Below are 19,153 nucleotides of genomic sequence, written 5' to 3' on the forward strand. Positions count from 1 at the left end.
GATTCCTTCGACATTGTAGCGCTGCTGCTCCCAAGACGCGGGTGGCAAAGGCGGCGACCCCCATTAAAGCCGACCTCCGCCTCCCCCCGTGAAGCCCAGTTCAGGTCCCGAGGCCTACGGAGGCCTACAGAGGAGTAAGCCCCGTGCCCTCGGTGGGCCTTCCTCCCCGGACTTGGGGCGGGAAGGTCCTCCGTCCAGGCAGGGCGGCCGCGGGGGAGGCTGCGCTCGCCCACCTGAGGCGGAGGAGGAGGAGGAAGAGGAGAGCGGGGCGCGCGGCTTTGGGGCGACCCTCTCCCCGCTTTGGGGCGCGCGGCGGAGGCTCACCTGGCGTCTCCGGCTCCCCTACCTCGGCGAGGCGCGCCTTCCTCTGGCGCCGCTCCTTCCGCCTCTGGGCCGGGCCGGCCTCCCGGGCTGCAGGAACCGGCTGGGACGGGCCTCGTCCCTCGGGCTGCAGGAGGAAGCAGCCTCGCCGCCCCCGGCCGGGAAAGGCCCTTCTGGGGAGGAGGCCCAGAGGAGCAGCGCCGAAAGAAAGGGGGCGCCTCTTCGCACCTCAGGGAGGACCCGACTCCTCACGGGGAGCCTCTGAGGGGCCACAGCCTCATCTTTGCAGGAGACTTGCTAGGAGCTGCTAGGGGCTCTTCCCCCCTCGATACCCTTCATGTCCTGTGTGCTCCTTGGGCCTGGCCAGGCTCTTTTGGGGACAACAGAATTTACAAGTTACTATAATTATGATTCTCCATATGTTTTTTGAGACTACAATTCCCATCATCCCTGACCGCTGGTCCTGTTAGCTAGGGATGATGGGAGTTGTAGTGCCAAAAACATCTGCCTACGCCTGGATTATTATGTAAGAAATGCTGCCTTGTTTTTAGGTGGGACAGTTTTGGTTCCAGGTTGTTAGGTACTCAGCCACTGCAGTTCACTGTGATGCCTTTTCTAAAAGGGTCAGTTTCTTTTTCCGGCATCAACAGTTGTGTTTTTTTGGGGGGGAGCTGTTACAGGATACTTTGGAGATGGGTCTGATGAACTAGGATTAAGGGGGCACTACTAAGGACACGGGTGGCGCTCTGGGTTAAACCAGAGAGCCTAGGGCTTGCTGATCAGAAGGTTGGCGGTTCAAATCCCCACGACGGGGTGAGCTCCTGTTGTTCAGTCCCTGCTCCTGCAAACCTAGCAGTTCGAAAGCACATCAAAGTGCAAGTAGATAAATAGGTACCACTCCGGCGGGAAGGTAAACGGTGTTTCCGTGCGCTGCTCTGGTTCGCCAGAAGCGGCTTAGTCATGCTGGCCACATGACCCAGAAGCTGTACGCTCCCTCGGCCAAGAAAGCGAGATGAGCGCCACAACCTCAGAGTCGGTCACGACTGGACCCTTTACCTTTGCCCTATGTATGATTAGCATGTTCTTAATATCAGAATGAAGTTTATCACAGGTGCACCAGCTGACCCCCTAACATCTTTTGCTGAAAGAAAAATGGCCTCTGCACAGCCACATGCATACCAGCTTCCCAACCTATTCGTTCACAGCATCAAAGAACCAGGCTTTGAGCAAAGTTTCAGCCTTGGGGCCTGTAAGAACTGTAGAGTGTAATTTACTTTGTTAGGGGTGGCAAAGAGGGAAAGTACGACTCTCCAGAGAGGGAGTTTTACCCCCAGAGGTGTCTTGAAACAGAATAAATCAAATAAGCTGTGACATTTTTTAGAACTTATTCTGCTGTGTGTGGGGTTTTTTCAGCTGAGAAAAGTCTAGCAAAAGGGTGTATGAAATGCACAGGGGTAAGAATTTGCCTTATATAATCCACCATTTTGAAAAAAATCCCCTAGCTGCGTGCATAATAACAAAACACTTAAACATATGGTGATTCTTATGCTTTGTCACAGCCAGCTCTCCAGGCAGGCAGAGACGGGGTGCTGAGGCCCATGAAGGAGAATTCAAGCAAATCGTCTCCACCCATGTCCACTAGCACCATCAAGTGATAAAGTGCTTGTTGGACTCTGCCCATGAGTGCACATTGGATAGCAAGGCGCAGCGAAGCCACATGTTTGTCACATTCATCCTTTAGTTTATTTATTTAATAGCATTTTATATCTTCGTAATATCACAGTGATGTTTAACGCAACAAATACATTAAGGCAGAAACAAGTGCAGGTTCATGAAGCACTAAAAACTCAGCCATATGTGACCTTCGATGAGTTGACACCTCTCAGTTGAATGTGCCTCACTGGAATGGATGCCGTGAGGATAAAATGGGGAGGCCACTTAGAGCTCCTTAGAGAGAAGGTGCAATATAAAATATATAAATAAATACATAAATAAAAATGTACTTGTGAAAAGGCTTCTTTTCATTTCTATTGAGCGCTGCCTTTTTGCTTCATAAACAGAAATGTTTATGAAGTTACATTTTACTAGATTTACTCAAGAAGGAAATTCTGCAGTAGCTAAACTTTAAAAAGGAAAAGCAGCCCAATTATGCCCAGAGTGTGATGTCTCTTTCTTTTGTCACAAGCTTATTCCTCCCCCCCCCAGACCCTCTTACCTATTACATACCCTGAGGAGAATTCTGAGTTCCTCTAAAACTTTGCAACTTCATTTGCTTTAATTCCCTCAGATGAGCACACATGAGAAGATAAATCTATGTTGTGTTCTCAAAATAGGTTTTATGGGAGAGAATAGGGTAAGCAATAACAAGACAGTAACCCATCAGCAATCTATGCTGATCGATGTAGCCCAAAGCCAACCCCTGCCCACTGCAAAAAAATAAAATAAAAAATCATTGTGTTGGCTAAGGCAGGACCTTCAACTTATCTCATGATGTGGCCAGGCCAGCAAGTGACAACAGTTCATTGCTCTTTGGGTCACTGCTGGGCTCATTTCATGGGACTTGTGCATGAAAATACCAATGATGTTTAATTAACTTTGCCTCATATCTCATTCTTTGCACACAGTTAAGCTACAGAGAGAAACTGGTATTTCTCCTCTCTGTGATCATATAAAATCTTAAGCACGTCATGTAAATGAGCAAAGGTTCCTGTCCAGCTGGTTGGGGAAATGGCGAGGATCCAAGAAGGCCTGCAAGGAGTGATAAAAGAAACTGATTGCAGCCGTCAAATGCAGTGCTGTTCATCTTTCCTGCTGGCCCATCAAACAGTAAGTATCCTTTCTGAAAGAAAAGATAAACACAGAATGCTCATATTTTTCCTTTCCCTAAATAGACTTCTGCATGGGCTCATAGGCAGGCGTACACACACACACACACACACACACACACATCCCAGCATCCTGGCACGTGTTGTTGTTTGAAGATCCCCAAATGCAGGGGCTTTTTTTCCTCCTTGAGCAAAGGCAGCTGGTGAACTATAGGAAAAATATTAAAACTTTTCACAGAAAGGGCTTAATCCACAATCTGAAATTCACAGAAGCATTAAGTCATTATTCAAATGAAAAGCTGCATTTGCCCATTAACATATTTTCATCAACCAAAAAGCAAGATGCTGATACGAGGGATGATCTATGCATTCCTATTTATATGGTAATTGACTGGTTAGGGAGTTTTCTCTGTTATTTTCCTAGGATGTGCTACGTGTCAATTAAAACAATGTTTTTAGCTACCGTTCTAATGAAACCAGACATCGTTAAGCAACCATTTCTTATGTGTAACCACTGATGGAGAAGTGGGGGACATCTAAAGTCAAGCATTTTGTGCAACCTTCATAACTATCAGCTTTTGGCTTAACTATGAAGGAAAATGGCTAATTATTATTTTTGCCCGGTCAATGTTTTCTGCCTGTCAAATTTGCTGTAAATAATCATAAGAACATTGCCTCCCCTCCTGTGCATTTTCATACTGAGAACATTTATTTCATTGAGGAACCCCCCCCCCACCACCACCAACTCCCCCCTCCCACAAAAACAAACAAGCCTCCCTCATATCCAAGATGTAATAGTTCAGTGGCTTGAGTTCTTTTGCTGTTGTCAATCAGGCTTCATTTCAAGAGGGGAAACATCTTTTGAGAACAGATTTGCAAGTGAAATTCCATCATGTTCAAAGCTTTGCTTCAACTCATCATCATGCAAGAGATGAAACATAGCATCCAACATTAATTAAAATGGGCACATTTTATCAGTGTCATACTACTGAGGAATGTGGCTCAAGCATGACCAGGAGGGATGCGTGGCACAGGGCAAGGAGGAGCCCTGGATGCTGCCTCTGAGTGCCCAACCAGGAGTTATTCAGAAAAGAAAGGGGTGGGGCACATATCAGGCACAGATCATCTTCCAGAATTTCTCTGCTGTTGGAAGCCACAGTCTTTTCCTCCTCTTTGCTTCATATGTGGGTACATGTTTCTCTCCTGTTATGCATGTATTTTTTTCTAAATAAATAGATGCTACAATAAAACACTACATGCTTCTAGAACACTCTTCACCTATGGAAATTAGAATTAAGTTCTTTTAACTTCACTTAAATAAACAAGACAGAATTATATTATAACTTCTTGTAATGTGGATGAGGTTTCCTATAGTTCATGCTGAAATATGTGCTTAATATGTGAGGCCCAAAGCAGACTAGAAACAATTCTATGTCTGTCACCTTGCAACAATAAATAAAGCGCTCCATTTCTAGGTGGAAAGGTACTGGTACATGTTTTTAATAAAAACCATCACCATTTAAACTTAAAGTACTGATCAATTATATTTCTTGATGCATTGCCACATATCCAAAACATTATGGCCTGATTTCCATATGCATGCATGTCACTTGATATGGGCAAGATGAGGCCATACAAAAGTTCTGTCTGTGATGTAATATCTATGACAGCCCATTCATATGTGCAGATCATCATGAATGCTGCAATCATCCAAATGTGACCAGCTGTGAGCTATATAGGCCTTGCTATAATGCTACAGCGACCAGTAATTTTAAGAGTCACAGCATTTATCTTGCCATGCAATGTAAACAAGTCTAGTCACTTCCAGCACAGACGGTGTTTTGATAGACACAGAAATTTAACCCCAAGAGTTAGGTTAAGGTTTATGCTGTCTTGATATGCATTCTGTCAAATTCCAAGGTGTAGTTGGAAACCAAAATTACTTTAAGTGCTGCTTATTGAGTTTAAACACTGTTCTGTAGACTGTTTTTTTTTACTATCCTCATTGCAGCGATGAATGCTGAACAGAAAAACTGACAAACAAATGAAAAGACTAACAGAGCCTAGGAGTCAGTGAAAGCAAGCTGGTAATTGATGGGCTGATTGATATACACTTGAGCAGTCCAGGCTGTTAATAGGAACTGCAATCACAACAAATTGGCTTTGTGACCAGCCAAAAATAATCTGCTGGTCTCAGCAAAGCAAGCTCATTGAATTTCCCTCCACATGCCTAGGAACTCGTGCCAAACACAAGTATACATACCAAGAATTGTGGGTGGTTGTTAAAGAAAGTGCAGAGCTGCAAATCTCGCACACTTATGAGGAAATTATGCCTTTCGCTAAGGTTGTCACCTTTTGTTTCTGGCAGGTTTTGTGCCCTAAAGTGCTGCACATCTGACAGAAATTCAGTAGCTGCAGATTTCCCTGCAGGGATATGCAGGGATGGGGAAAGCTTTATTTGTTGAATTTCTGCCTGTTGGAACTGCATACTCCACCCTGCCAGAGAGAGAGGCGGTAGTCCCATTCCATTGCACTAAACAGACAACTACTCATTGTGTAACAAGAGCTACTTGGCTAGAAAAAACAACAACCCCTATGGGAATAGAATGGACAGTGGTTGACAAAAGTCTGGATGTATGCTGGAAATCTTCAAGAGGGATATAGGTAGCATTCCATGGTAGACAGGAAATGGACTTGTTTTAGTCTGTGGAAGGTGCCATAAACCAGTCTTCTCCAACCTGGTGCTCCCAGATGTTTTGGATGACAGCTCCCACCAGCCCCATCTAGCATAGCCACTGATCAGGAATGATGCAAGTTGCAGTCGAAAACATCTGGAAGGCACCAGGTTGCTGTAGATAGGGCAGTGGGAAATGCTTAGCTACACTTTGATGTGCTCAGCAGCTGGATGGCATCCAAAACTTGTGGTTTGCCTAAACCACAAGTACCAATTATCAAATATCCAACTGGGAATGGCTGTTTGATGGCAAACATACCGTTTCCTGAGACTTCCCCAGTGGAAGGAGAAACAAGCATGAATGAAAATGAACAGTAGGTTATGACGGTAGCATTATCTTTGCTGCCAACTCTGCTTTGTGATGCCATTCAGTCGGCTTGTTGATTTAGAGCAGTTTCTTCATTTATCACCAGCAAAGTGCTGTTCACCCTGTTGAGAAGTAACTTGTGCTATTTATGCAAGAATGCAAATGTGGACAGGAACTATTTATCAAGCCAAAATATTAGCTTTGTTTGGGACCATGGGAGTTAGATATTAGCCACACAACTGTAATTGCAAAAACCCACTGAAGAGCCTGTCTTTTTGAAATGATTGATGTTCATCATAAACCATAAACCAGCAGCTTGAGAAAGCTGGACCAAACCAGACACAGTCAGGTAGCAGCAAGAGAGGAGCATTGAGGGAGTGGTAACTGCGGCAACAGGGTTTGCCATCCACTCGGGGCATAGGTGGGGCTGTGACTCCCCATTCTCCATTCCTTCCTGAAAATGGCTCTCACCTAAATCTAGCTGCTGCTGAATACCATAAACCAGGAGCTACAGTTCAACAATATCTGGAGGGACACAGATTAGCCCCCTGCGTCTTGAACTGAAAGTGTGCATTGGGGTAGTGAAGGTGTACTAAGCACTGCTCAAGGCAAGTGGAAGGCTGCTCTGGGTTCACATCCGAACCGAGGTTCTTGAAAAAATGTTGGACTAAGTAGACCTTGGTCGGATCGATGAAGGCACTCCTTGTGTTCTTGAACACATACTCAGGATCTCTTAGCACTTTGTAATTGTGTCTTTAGCTCTGAGAAATCCTGATTATTCACTCTTGCTTTGCAAACTCAAAACATACAAGTAGACCACAGAAGAATTCTAGTAAAACCAAAAGCCAAACAAGTAGGCCACCACTAACTTAACACACCAACTGAAATATCTTTTGATGGTACTTTCATTGCACAAACTATTGTGTTCACTGGCAGCTCTTTCAGCTACAGGAGAGAATGAGCTGGCTTTGAATACGAACTTCCCAGGCTGAACCACAGCATAGGAGGGACACTGGCAGTTCAGCTGCAATTACCTTGCCTGCACTATCTTTGTGCTGTAGATAAAATAGCTCAGTCTCCAGGGAGTCTTCAATTTTTATACTTCTCCAGCATTACATTCGCTCTAAGAAAGAAAGCAAAGCACGATATACCCTTCTTTCCCATGAGATCACCTTCTGCCAGCACACTCCTGGATGCTATTTTGCTAATAAAATGCTTAGACAACCGTTCTCTCCCAGACCATTCTTAAGCCAGGCTATTCCTCAGTCATGTTTTGATATACACTCATTTCATCCAAAAGGAAGCTGTACACCAGGGATCCAGCCTGTACAATGAGACCATCACACATAGTTTGCTGACAAAGACAGAAGAGGACACAAAAATCATGTGCAGCTTTACACATCTCATCTCACTTTTTGCATTGCTTCTTCCTGACAGCATTGCTATGCGCAACCAACTTCAAATGGTTCCACGGTTGCAACTTTCACTTGGGTTTGGTTTCCTTTGGAAAGGGGTCACTGGAGGCTTATGACATTTTGTAAAAATATGACTTTATTGACAAATAGGCAAGTTGAGCATAAACTTAAACAAACCAAAAGACAGCCTAATCTACTGTTCCACTTCAGATTACAGGTATCCCCAGCCATCTTCTCTCTCCAAAACTGTACTTTTTGTCAGGAGCACAGCCTACCCTCAAGTAGGACCCTGGCAGAGACACATGCCTGACTGGCATGTTCTCTCCCTCCTGGTCTTTCGTCCGAGAGCTTCAAAAACTTTCTTCTGCCTGAACATCCCAGCGACCGATGCCAACAGACACCAGCACACTTAGGGATCCGCAGAGTTTTCACAGCTTGTGTGACAGACCTCAGGAACTCAGCATTTTGGCTAATCTACTTTATTTAAATATAAACACACACGGAGCACTGCAACATGGCTCCTTCTCTCTAGCATCAGACAGCAAAGAGAAAGAACAAAGGACAATAGTCCCACTTCACAGAACACAGTAACACAAACATCCTGTCTCCGTCACTTCCCACTTTTTTTGAGTCAAAACATACACCGTCATGTGACAGACAAAAAGCCCATGACTGCAATCACGGAGCAGGAATTCTAACACTTTTGTTCCTGTCACACACCCTTAAGATTGCAGCATACAGTGGTACCTCTGGATATGAACGGGATCCGTTCCAGAGCCCCGTTCGCATCCAGAATCGAATGCAAGCCGCATCTGCGCGTGCGCGGGTTGCCGCTTCTGCGTATGCGCGTGACATCATTTTGACCGTCTGCGCTTGCGCAAAACCCGGAAGTAACGCATTCCGTTACTTCTGGGTCGCCGTGGAGCGCAACCCAAAAGTGCTCAACCTGAAGCAACTTCAACCCGAGGTATGACTGTATTTAACTAGGGAACAGGAAAGGTCTGGTTTTGCCATATTCAGAAGATACAGTGAAGATCCGGCTATGAAAGCAATCATCTAATGATTAGCTTCCATGGAAACACATCATGTAAATATCCCAGGCTGTTATTTGTTAAGTGCCAGAATCTGGCCAGGTTTTGGCTTAAAGCAACCCACACTGATAGCTCTATTCACATAAATGTGATAGTAAAACCCATTACAATATAATATCACCTATTGAAGCACCCCTTAGTAGAAATGACTGAGGGTTTGCTTCAACGTGCCTCATTTAGAATACCTGCTACACTAAATAGGCTGGACCACTCTCCTTTTGTACTCTGGAATAATTTATACAACCAGTAGAATCCAATCTTTTTTGGACAGTACTGCTTCAGGAGAGGCTATTAAATGTACCCCCACATCAAAGCCTTGTTGGTAGAAAACTTGCTTGCTGGGGAGAAAGTTGAGCTTAATTTCACTCAGTGAGATGCACACACAGCGGCAGCAATGGATGTGGCAAACTCCTTGGAGGCCGGATCTGCTGCTTCCTCGGCAGCCAATGCCGTCTCTGCAGCAGGCTCTCTGCAGATCGGAGGCCCTGCTGGTCTCCTCCCAACCCAGGGAGGAAAAGGCAGGGAATGCCCTCTGCGGTCTCCTGGGCTCTGCACCCACGCAGGAGGATTCAGATCCGGCCCACGATGACCTTTGATTCCTTGCCATGTTCTCGATGTGGAGCTTTATTCCCCCCTTGTTTCCCATCTTCACTCACCCTTTCTTCCATGGCAGGGGCCGGGAGCATTCTACGGTTCACCTCAGGTGCTAACATGTATTGAGCCATCCCTGATGTGTGGTGCAGTCCAGAAAAGAAGCCTGCCTTCTTGATCTGCTGATTCTATAAACTAGTTCTCTGAGTTGCCTTTAGGCAAGACAATTCTACATGACTGAGGGCTTGTCCACACACCCACTTCTCCCATGCTTTCTTGGCCTGCGTCTGAGTGGTTTTGCCTTTGCCTTGCCCCTTTCCCCCAGAAAATTTGCTTTTTGCACTAAACTGGAATGAACGGCAATCAGTAGGAAACCCAGCTGCCGTTTGTGTCAATTCAGTGCTAAACCACGGGTTTTCCTTGGAGAAAGTGGTGGGGAAAACAGAAGTGTGCATGAGTCCTGAGTCTTAGGTTGCGTACACACCATTTACTCTGGCTCCAGTGCGCTCCCACCATGGGCACTTGATCCTTTATAGACATGGTGTGAGCTACAATTCATATCTATTCTGCAGTTTCTTGATAAATAATGCTGTTTGATGTGCTTTTCCTCAAACCAGCTTCCATCCAGTTAGAAAACGCAAGTCGCAGGTAAGCTCCATTTGAGACAGCTGTTGCCTATGTGCATGCACAGATGACATCTTCATGACAGTTTGGAGGAGGGGTTGCAAGCATGGAGGAACTGAGCAGGTGATGTGCCCCTTTTTCTTTTTTATGATGTGCCCCTTTCTGGTGTGTACAGCAACATGCAAATGTGACTTCAAACGCAGCACGGAAAAGCGACCTTGCTGTATTTAAAGCAGCTAATGCATACATAGCCTCAGTCACTTCTGTTGCTGCCTGCTGCTTTTGTTTGGAGCTGTGGTGCATTCCAGTGGCCAATATGGTTAGCAGCAATGTGCTGCCTCTTGGAGAGGCTTAAAACAGTTGTAGTCTCAGTATTTCTGATGAAGGTCTATGGACAAGTCTAAGGAAGGCAGGATTCCAAGATAAGCTGAATGAAGGAGAAATGCAGAAGATCATTAGACATTGATAGAACAGGCAGAGACTAAGGGCAGCCGGTAATTGGAATCAATACATATTAGCATTTTAAAAGCCATAATTTCATAGCACTTCAATTAGCTGAAACTGAAGCAGGAAAGAAAACAGATTAGTTCAATCCACGGAAACATAGTGGCTTGAAGATTGATGGGTAGAAACAGGCAGGTTGTGACAGTGTTGATTCATCTGTCAAAGTAAGCAAAGAGGAATCACATATTCAAAAGAGAACATTTGCCATGGCCTTAAAGGACAGTTTGTCTGTGGCGGGAAGGTACGTTGGATAGACCCAGAATGGCAGTTTTCTTTTTTCTTTTTTATAAAATATTTATTAAAGTTTCACAAATTATATAGACAAACACAATAATACAAACAAACACAAACAAAAAACAAGTATAATTTCATACCCTTATTTTCTTATAACTTACTTCTCCGACCTCCTCATACCTCCCCTTTCTGCATTCCAATTTCAAATTTTAGTTCAGCAAATCCTCACCCTTAATTTTATCCAATTTTTAACCTTTCTTTTCTTTTAACTTAATCCTTACAGCTGTAATCCACTTAATTTCTAAACCAGCATCATTCTAACATTCATTAATTTTGCAATGTTTCTTAAGATAGTTCTTAAATTTCTTCCAATCTTCTTCCGCCGTCTCTTTTCCCTGGTCTCGGATTCTGCCAGTCATTTCTGCCAATCCCATATAGTCTATCACCTTCATCTGCCATTCTTCCAAGGTGGGTAGATCTTGTGTCTTCCAATACTTTGCGATGAGTATTCTTGCTGCTGTTGTGGCATACATAAAAAATGTTCTGTCTTTCTTTGGCACCAATTGGCCGACAATGCCCAAGAGAAAGGCCTCTGGTTTCTTAAGAAAGGTACATTGTTTGCCCAAAGGCTTGCTTACCTTCCCAGAGCACTCTGGGCTCCTCGTTTTTTGTTTTGAAAAATGCTTCCATTGATGGCACACTAACATGCATGTTTGTGTATAACATGTGACTGGGGATAAATTTAACACATTCCACCCCAATATACCAATAATTAGATCCAGTACCTTTGGGCATTAGCATTTATTCCTGGCTGCTGCAGCTGAAAAGCTCTGGCAGAAAAGTTGCCCTCCCCCGACTCCAACTCCCATTTCAAATACTAAACCTGAGGCAAGAAGGAGCCTCACAAAACACTCATTTGTGATGACACCCGCTTCACCTGCCTTCTGAGAGCATCTTTGAATATATGGACGGACGAAGGGAGCCAAGGAAGGGGGCTGGTTTGTTCCTGGTCTTTCCCAATACAAATGTTGGCAGCTTCTGTATTCCCAGGACTATTCTGTTCTCCAGGTAAGAGTGGACATGTAATCAGGTTCTGTAATTCAGTTGGTGCCTTCTAGCAGCAAATGTTTCCCACTTACGAAGCACATGAGCTGAGATGCAGCTTGAACATGGCCTACGAAATCCTAGAGAGACAAGAACGTTAAGTAAACATTGTCTCTTGTTTCTTTGAACCAGACAACACTGCATCTTTTCCTTACAAATGAAAATTGCAGGAAGCTTTATATTTCACTCTGATGAAAATTAGATGGGACTGCAGATAGACAAACCAAATAGTTGTTTAATGAGAGGGGGTGTGCAGATCTGAGCTCTGAGACTTCGCAGGGTCCATCCTCACACTTTCTCTCGTATAAACATGGTCTACTTTATTACTCTAGCAGTCAGTGGCTTTCCATGGTGTTGGACAGAGGCTTCTCGCAGCCTTGCTAGTTGAGATCCTATCTAGTTGAGATGTTGGGGCTTTAACCTGGAACAGTCTGCACACAAAGGATACAATCTAGTATCAAGCTATGGCTCTTTTCACTGCATCCCCCTGCTCCTAAGGCCCAGTTTCCTAAGCTATGCACTCCTCTTCAAAATGCTAAGATAGATTCCTATCACACCTCTTTAAAAATCTTGGTGAACTTCTTCCCTATTCACGTTTTTAGGCTGGCCAAGACTCTTCTGCCAGAAACATGAATGTTGTACGAACTGTGTGTTTGCCGTAAGTATTCAGTTCACTTTAAAATTATTCCACAAAGGTCTGTAAAGTTATGCTACTTTAATTTGTGTATAGAATTTCCTCTGTGTGTCATTTTAAGACATATCTGGAGTTCAGTTCCTAATGAGGAGGGGGGTTGGGTGAAAGATGGAAAGTCTGGTGAAGAGAATAAAGTCTGGGTAGTACTTGAAGGTTTATCCCACAAAACTGTGGGGGTGTATTATGTTTTCAGTGTAATTTAAATGGCATTCTTGTTATTGGTTAAATGAAGCCGAGTTAGGTCCTCAGCCATCAGTGTGGAACCTGTGGCCCTTGAGATGATACTGGACCCCAGTTCCCATCAGCATGGCTAATGGTCAGGAATGATGAGTTATGGTTCAGCATCTAGAGGGCTATAGTTCCCAGCCGCTTACCTAGACCACCTCCATCGTTCTACCCGGATACTGAGGTCCAGCACCGAGGGCCTTCTGGCGGTTCCTTCACTGCGAGAAGCCAAGTTACAGGGAACCAGGCAGAGGGCCTTCTCGGTAGTGGCGCCCTCCCTGTGGAACGCCCTCCCACCAGATGTCAAAGAGAACAACAACTACCAGACTTTTAGAAGACATCTGAAGGCAGCCCTGTTTAGGGAAGCTTTTAATGTTTGATGTATCATAGTATTTTAATATTCTTTTGGAAGCCGCCCAGAGTGGCTGGGGAAACCCAGCCAGATGGGCGGGGTATAAATAATAAATTATTATTATTATTATTAGACAGTAAGTTGTAACTTGGTGCATTCAGTACACACAAATTATGTAAGCACAGGAGTTCTCAATCACTTTGCATTGCAAAACACTTCTTTCTAAGGATGTGTGTACACTGGATCAATTATTAAAGGGAGGAAGAGTGCAGGCTGCATGGGATTGACATATATCCAGCATCCAAATTGTGGAATAGCGGAGCAGAAAATGGGGTGAAGGAAAAAAGGAATCTCTCTCTCTCTCCTTTCTACTTATGAGCGTGATTCAGAGGAAGAAATGGGAAGAATAGCTTCAGGAGATGAGCTCAATCATGCCTCTCGCTTTGCTCCCGCCTTGCTAGTGTGGAAGGGTCAAAGATCCTCAAGATACTTGTTTGGACTTCTTGAGGAACACTGTGAGAAAAGGAAGCACACCAGCAGAGCTCATGACAACTTCATACAATTACAGGTATGGCTACCCATCACTCCCACTAATGGGGGACCAAAGACAGTTTTCCTGAAGCCCAATTTCCCAACACACAGCACATACAAATCAGGAATGGGATGGGTTTCTATATATAGATTGGTAGTGAGGACTTAACTTAGCTTCCATTAGCACAAGTGAAATGCAGTTTCTGGCAGTGCTTCATGAGACGCATCTGGCTATTATTTCAAGAATTACGCTTAAAAAAATTATTGGTTTTGTAAGAAAAAACACACAGGAAGCGGTCTCTCAACAGTGCTATTCATACAGCACGCTATTTATTTAAATTTTGTTTAGAACTTTCACTCACTGATTGGTAAAGGGAGTGCTGATGTAGTGAGAAAAACAACCAAAATGGTCATGATAAATCATAAGATTTTACTATCATCTGGCACAATCTTTTTAAAATTAAAACAGACTTTGCTGACTTCTGAATCCTAAATAAATGTTATTCTTCAAAGAACCTAGCTTTTTCTTTCATGGAAGTGTTTGTAAGTAACCCCAAAAGTACGTGTGGCAGGCGGTGGCGGTGGCTGTTGCCATCCAAAAGGATTTAATAGCAGGTGTGGGAAATGTGTACTTAACAACAGTGTTTGATGAAGGAGACAAAGACAGCAAGAAGTCTAAGGGCATAGTCACATGGTGCATTCTCAGGTTTGTGTTGCAGGCCGGTTCACACATGCATGCTCAGGATGACCGCAACACTAGATGATGACTTCAGAACTATGAATGGGCCTTCACAAATCAAGGACCACAGATACCTCCTCACTTTACTTCAGATTTAATGGCCCCAATCCAATTAAAACGAACGAGGCTTAAGTTAATTGTCACTAATTTGGCACAGGTTTCCAAAGGGTTGTCAGCTAGGCACTATGAGGTGTGAGTAATCCAGCAAGAAGCCAAGTGGTGCACATGAGCCCACAAGCCTGCCTGCCCCTGGTTTGCTTTTCCAGGGCATCAGATTCACGGTGTTTGGTCCACACTGCTTTGCTGCTTGTTTGCGCCACAGACGATGCGTCTTCTCCCCTTTGCAATGCTGGCATGGAATTCTCCCACACCTCAAATACCCCGTTTCTTCTGAAACTTCTTCCTACAGCTTTATGTGAAAGCATAAAATTGGAAAACGTGGAGATTCTCATGCACTCAAATCCTCCAGCCCAATTCATCCGCTTCCCGTTTGTTGCAAGGACCACTTCCATCTACTTAGACCCCAAACCACATTGATAGCCTCCATCAATAGGAATCACATAGGCTAGAGGAATGACATAATTACTTTCCAAACCAGTAATCGCACCTGCGATTTTTTACTTTTTACTGATGCTATCGCTGCACTGTGGAACACAACCATGCGGAAGGAGCTTTGATGGCAGGGAGGCAATGTACACACGCCAGGCCTAAGTGGTGGAAGAATGGGAAGGGGGCAGGATTCCTCTAAGGAAAGTGTGCCACAAGTCCAGTCCAGAGAATGAGAGAATACTAGTTTTGTGTGCACTATAGCACATGGACACAGCTACCCAGCCCACTATTCCACCAGGTCCTTCACTGTGGGTTTTCCTCTGGTGTCTTGATCTAGGGCAGCAGCAGTATAACAGGGCAGAGGCAGACTGGAGACCCCAGGTTCGTGCTCCCTTGCCTGCCCCCCATGTAGCACCTTTGCCCCAGGCTGGCCTCTGATGGAATGGTGCTGCTTTCACGGGTTGGACCGACAGCTGGTGCCACCTGCCCAAGCTCCACTGAAGTCTGTGGAATAGACAGAGACACTTTCCCACAACTGAGGTTCAGTGGTATTACCATTATCTAAACCACGATGATCCATTCCCCCCCCCCCACGTGTCCCTCCTATGTCATTCTGGTCTGAGGGGCATTCTCTTTATCTGAATTTCTAGCTGCTCAAGAATTTCATATGACCCCCTCGCACCCTTCAGTTATCCTGTGTTCCTAAGCACAAACTAGGATTCTTATCAAGAGTGCTTCAGACAAGGCTCTGCCTGCTCACATCCACATTGTACCCTGATGAACTTGAGCAGCTCTGGCTGAAATCAATGAAAATCCCATCAGAATCTGACTCAATAGACTCCAAAATTTGGTCCACTATATTTTCAGGGCTGGCTGTAGGGGCTATGGCAATCAAGTCTGAGTCCCTGGCCAGCTCAAATGCTCTCTTTTGGTCATCTCTTGCGTAAAAGAATCCCTTCTGTTGCTCAGGTGCATTGAGGTTGCTGGGGCCCTGCGCTGAGCTGGCAGAAAGCCTCTCTGACTCTCCTGACTGCGAATTCTTCATGGTGATCATGGAGGTCTTGGAACCATTGTCTGTGATGGTTGTGAGGTTGGAGTAGCCCTGCGTCTCTGTGCAGGAAGTCATTTCGGAAACAGAGTGCCTTCGGATGCCAGTGCCATTGGGGGCCACGCCCTCCGTTTCGTACTCAGCTACTGGAGTCAGCAAAGGATTGTTGTAACTTTTGGATCTCACCACAGGGTTCTTGGTCAGGATGTCCCCCGATTTGGATCGCCGGAAGAAACGTTTTTCTGTTAACAAACAGGAAGACCAGTTAAAACCTGTACACAACCCTACACTTTTCTCGTGAGCATTGTTACCATCACTGCTACTACCACCACGAGAGGCCTGCGGTCAAGTATTTGGACAGTTGCTTCAAATCAATATGTAAACATCAGGCTTAGCCTCACCTCTGTCAGGTGCACCTCTTCTCGCCCCCCACCCCCCTATTTCCCCCTACATATTCGGACTCTTCCCCTTTTCTTCCTCACTCTTCAAACCCATTCTTTCCTAAACTTGCCTGACCAGGTTCAGACACATGGCTGTATGTGCTTGATGAGTTGCCATTTCAGGTCTCTGCCTCCTTCCCTTCTTGGCCTCAGCATCTTCTGCTTCCCTCTCTAGGGCATGTGCAGCAGCAGCAGCAGCAACAAAAACCTTTCTGCCACCCCCCTCCTGCCATTATGGCAGATCAGCCTGGAGACTCTCAGCCTGGAGACGGCCACAGCATCTCACAGTGCCTTACAGTATAGGTTATTTGGACAGACACAGAGATCCCAAATTGGATTGGGGGGGGGACTGCATGTTGAGATTCCTGCATTGAGTGGGTTGGATTATTTGACCCCAGGGGTTCCTTCCAACTCTACAATTCCATGACTCTAGGTCTTCTCAGACTAAGATCAAGTGATCTCTTAATCAGTTTCAGAGAAGTTTCTAACTTCTATTACCAATTTCCTCTTTGGGGGGAAATAAGTATATTCAGTCCTGTTCTTCCTCGAAGAGCTTAGGTGAGTGGGATGACAGTGGTCACAACTTTCAGGCAGCTGAGCGCTGTTTCATCAAAATAGCCACAAGGAGGCAGCAGCTTAAAGCTGTCACATGCAAAGGAGCAAATGCCAGCTCCTTCTCTTGCAGGTGAAATTATTTTCAAAAAGGGTATAGCGTGACCAGCATCTTTTCCATAACCAGAATCTGCCTTTAAATAGAAGATAGGAGCCCTTTTCTTTTTAAGCGTCTTCTTTCTACATCCTGTCTAGCTAGGATGTTTGTAGGATTATTTCTGTAAATTGCTTTGGAATCTGTCTTAACAAATGATGGCAAATAAGAAAAAAGCTGATGATGTTGTAGATTCACCTTTCTGACTCTTTTTCTATGTATCCCTAATATTTACCTGACAATCAGTGGCAGAAAAGGGGAAAAGGAAATGCAGCAGCGCTACTGGCTTGCCATGTCAGAGGTCACAGCCCCCAACTGGGGGGTAAAATTATTATGGAAACTTTGTCCAACAGACAGCTTCCCAAACTCGCCCCCGTCTGAGAGCAGGGGAAGTGTCTTGTGGAAAAGAAGGTTCATTTCCTCTCAGGCTTCTCCCTGGTAGTCAGCCGCATAGACAGAACAGTCCATTGCTCTTCATAGTCTGGAAGCACTCTGCATGTCTGAACCACGGAGGCACTGCAGTGCCATTCTCACATCCTTGTACCAGTGTCAGAAAATATCTGAGGCTCTTTTCCAGCACCCACTGAATGTTAGCCCTAGTTTGGCATGAAGTTCTCTAGCCTAACCTACTCTACCAACGTGAAGTTGGGAAACCTCTGGCTTGGTCCTGGGCCACGTTCATGGAGTGAGATTTTACGATGCATATTTTGCTTACCTCAGACAACCTCTGCCGTCTTCCAGCAAAGAAGCTGCATTGGCACAAAGGTCCTGCCCCTAGTTTATCATCCAAGCGAAATCTCTTAGGTAAGCTGGTTATGGAGGACATTTTACACAGATGCCTAACTTTGGTATAGTTGTGCAGTCCCAGCCAGAAAATGATACCATGTTTTGTGGACAAAAAAGCACTACAACAGACATACTGTGTTTTAGAAGACCATGTGAACATTACCTAAAATGCAGGATGAGTGTGGGATAGGCCCATCGCTGGAATACAAGCCATAAGTGCCCAAGTAAGGAGAAACAACCTTCTGCAACAGGTTTTCCAGTTTCAAATAGTCTTCGGTCACCCCTTTTGATTCATGAACACCCTGAGAAACACATGGGGGGAGGAAACACAAACGTCAACATTTCAGACTTAAGCTATCAATCATTGCAAAGCGAGGCTGGTGTACTTAATTGCTGTCAGGGACATGCATTGTTTAATTACAACTTGTGTGTCACATTCTGCAGGATTTGAATGAGAAACCTTGTGGATTCTGTTCTGGATCCTTGTGATCCTCAGATGAAGGGCAGGATAGAAATTCAATGAATGAATGAATGAATGAATGCTGGTGCGGGAAATGAATGGAGGGAGGAATTGCAAGCAGTTCCAGCCTGGTCTGTGGATTGCAGTGAGCCAACCCCTTGTTTCTGCTTGATCTAAATCTGCACTCCCTAGTCTTGACATGATAGCTCACTCAGTAGAGCACGAGACTCTTAATCTCAGCAATGTGGGTTTGAGCCTTATGTTGGGCAAAAGGATTCCTGCACTGCAGGGGGTTGGACTAGATGACCCTCGGGGTCCCTTCCTACTCTACAACCCTGTGACCCCATGACATTCATAGCCAAGATAGTGCAGTGGCACTGGAGTCCTGGACAAGGACCCAGGTCTGAATCCCTACTAAGCCACGATTCTCGTGGGGTGATTTTGGAGCAGTCCTTTCTCTCAGCCTACTTTACCTCCTACGGCTGTGCAAAGGTGAAAAGGGGGAGGGGGAATACCATGTCTGCCACCCTGAGCTCCTTGGAGGGAACACCTGTTCACAAACTCACTCACACAAGAGGCCCCCATCTTGTAGATAAGCCCATGTTCCAGTCCAATAGTCTCATTGTGACAACCCTCTATTCCAGACACTTTCCACATTCTGTACAGAATGCAATGCCCCATCATAGTTCTCAAGATGTTGCACTATTGCCATGGACCACTAGGTGTCAGTGCAACGCAAGGGTTTGGGTTTGTGCTAATTCGGATAAAGTTATAACCGTAGAAATCCCCCCTCCCGGTTATTAGCTAGAGCAAAGTTTTTTTTTACTTGTGGCAACCATATTAAGGATGACAATTTTACATGTTCAGGGATGC

General features: G+C 45.0%; 2 protein-coding genes and 1 long non-coding RNA gene across 9 annotated transcripts in view; 1 reads left to right on the forward strand and 2 right to left on the reverse strand.

The window, feature by feature from the left end:
* LOC310707035 (rho GTPase-activating protein 8-like) overlaps nt 1–564 on the reverse strand; it is a 48,203-nt gene extending 47,639 nt beyond the window's left edge. The window contains exon 1 of the mRNA XM_083503628.1: nt 325–564. The gene's annotated coding sequence lies outside the window, so the exon portion shown is untranslated. The remainder of the gene's footprint in view (nt 1–324) is intronic.
* Nucleotides 565–1,372: 808 nt separating this feature from the next.
* LOC310707037 overlaps nt 1,373–19,153 on the forward strand; it is a 38,372-nt gene continuing 20,591 nt past the window's right edge. For both annotated transcript variants that reach the window (XR_014526284.1, XR_014526285.1), the window contains exons 1-5: nt 1,373–3,147; nt 5,158–5,233; nt 9,913–10,031; nt 12,353–12,408; nt 13,401–13,589. This is a non-coding gene — a long non-coding RNA (uncharacterized lncRNA). The remainder of the gene's footprint in view (nt 3,148–5,157; nt 5,234–9,912; nt 10,032–12,352; nt 12,409–13,400; nt 13,590–19,153) is intronic.
* The window catches only part of PRR5 (proline rich 5), a 64,090-nt gene continuing 58,788 nt past the window's right edge, over nt 13,852–19,153 (reverse strand). For all 6 annotated transcript variants that reach the window (XM_083503497.1, XM_083503494.1, XM_083503498.1 and 3 more), the window contains 2 exons: nt 17,984–18,122; nt 13,852–16,130 (listed from right to left, as the gene is read on the reverse strand). In XM_083503497.1, coding sequence (XP_083359623.1) covers nt 15,577–16,130; nt 17,984–18,122 — 693 coding nt within the window. In that variant the 3' untranslated portion in view covers nt 13,852–15,576. The remainder of the gene's footprint in view (nt 16,131–17,983; nt 18,123–19,153) is intronic.

The sequence above is a fragment of the Podarcis liolepis genome, assembly GCF_965112155.1.
Source record: "Podarcis liolepis genome assembly, chromosome: 5".
Classification (NCBI taxonomy): Eukaryota; Metazoa; Chordata; class Lepidosauria; order Squamata; family Lacertidae; genus Podarcis; species Podarcis liolepis.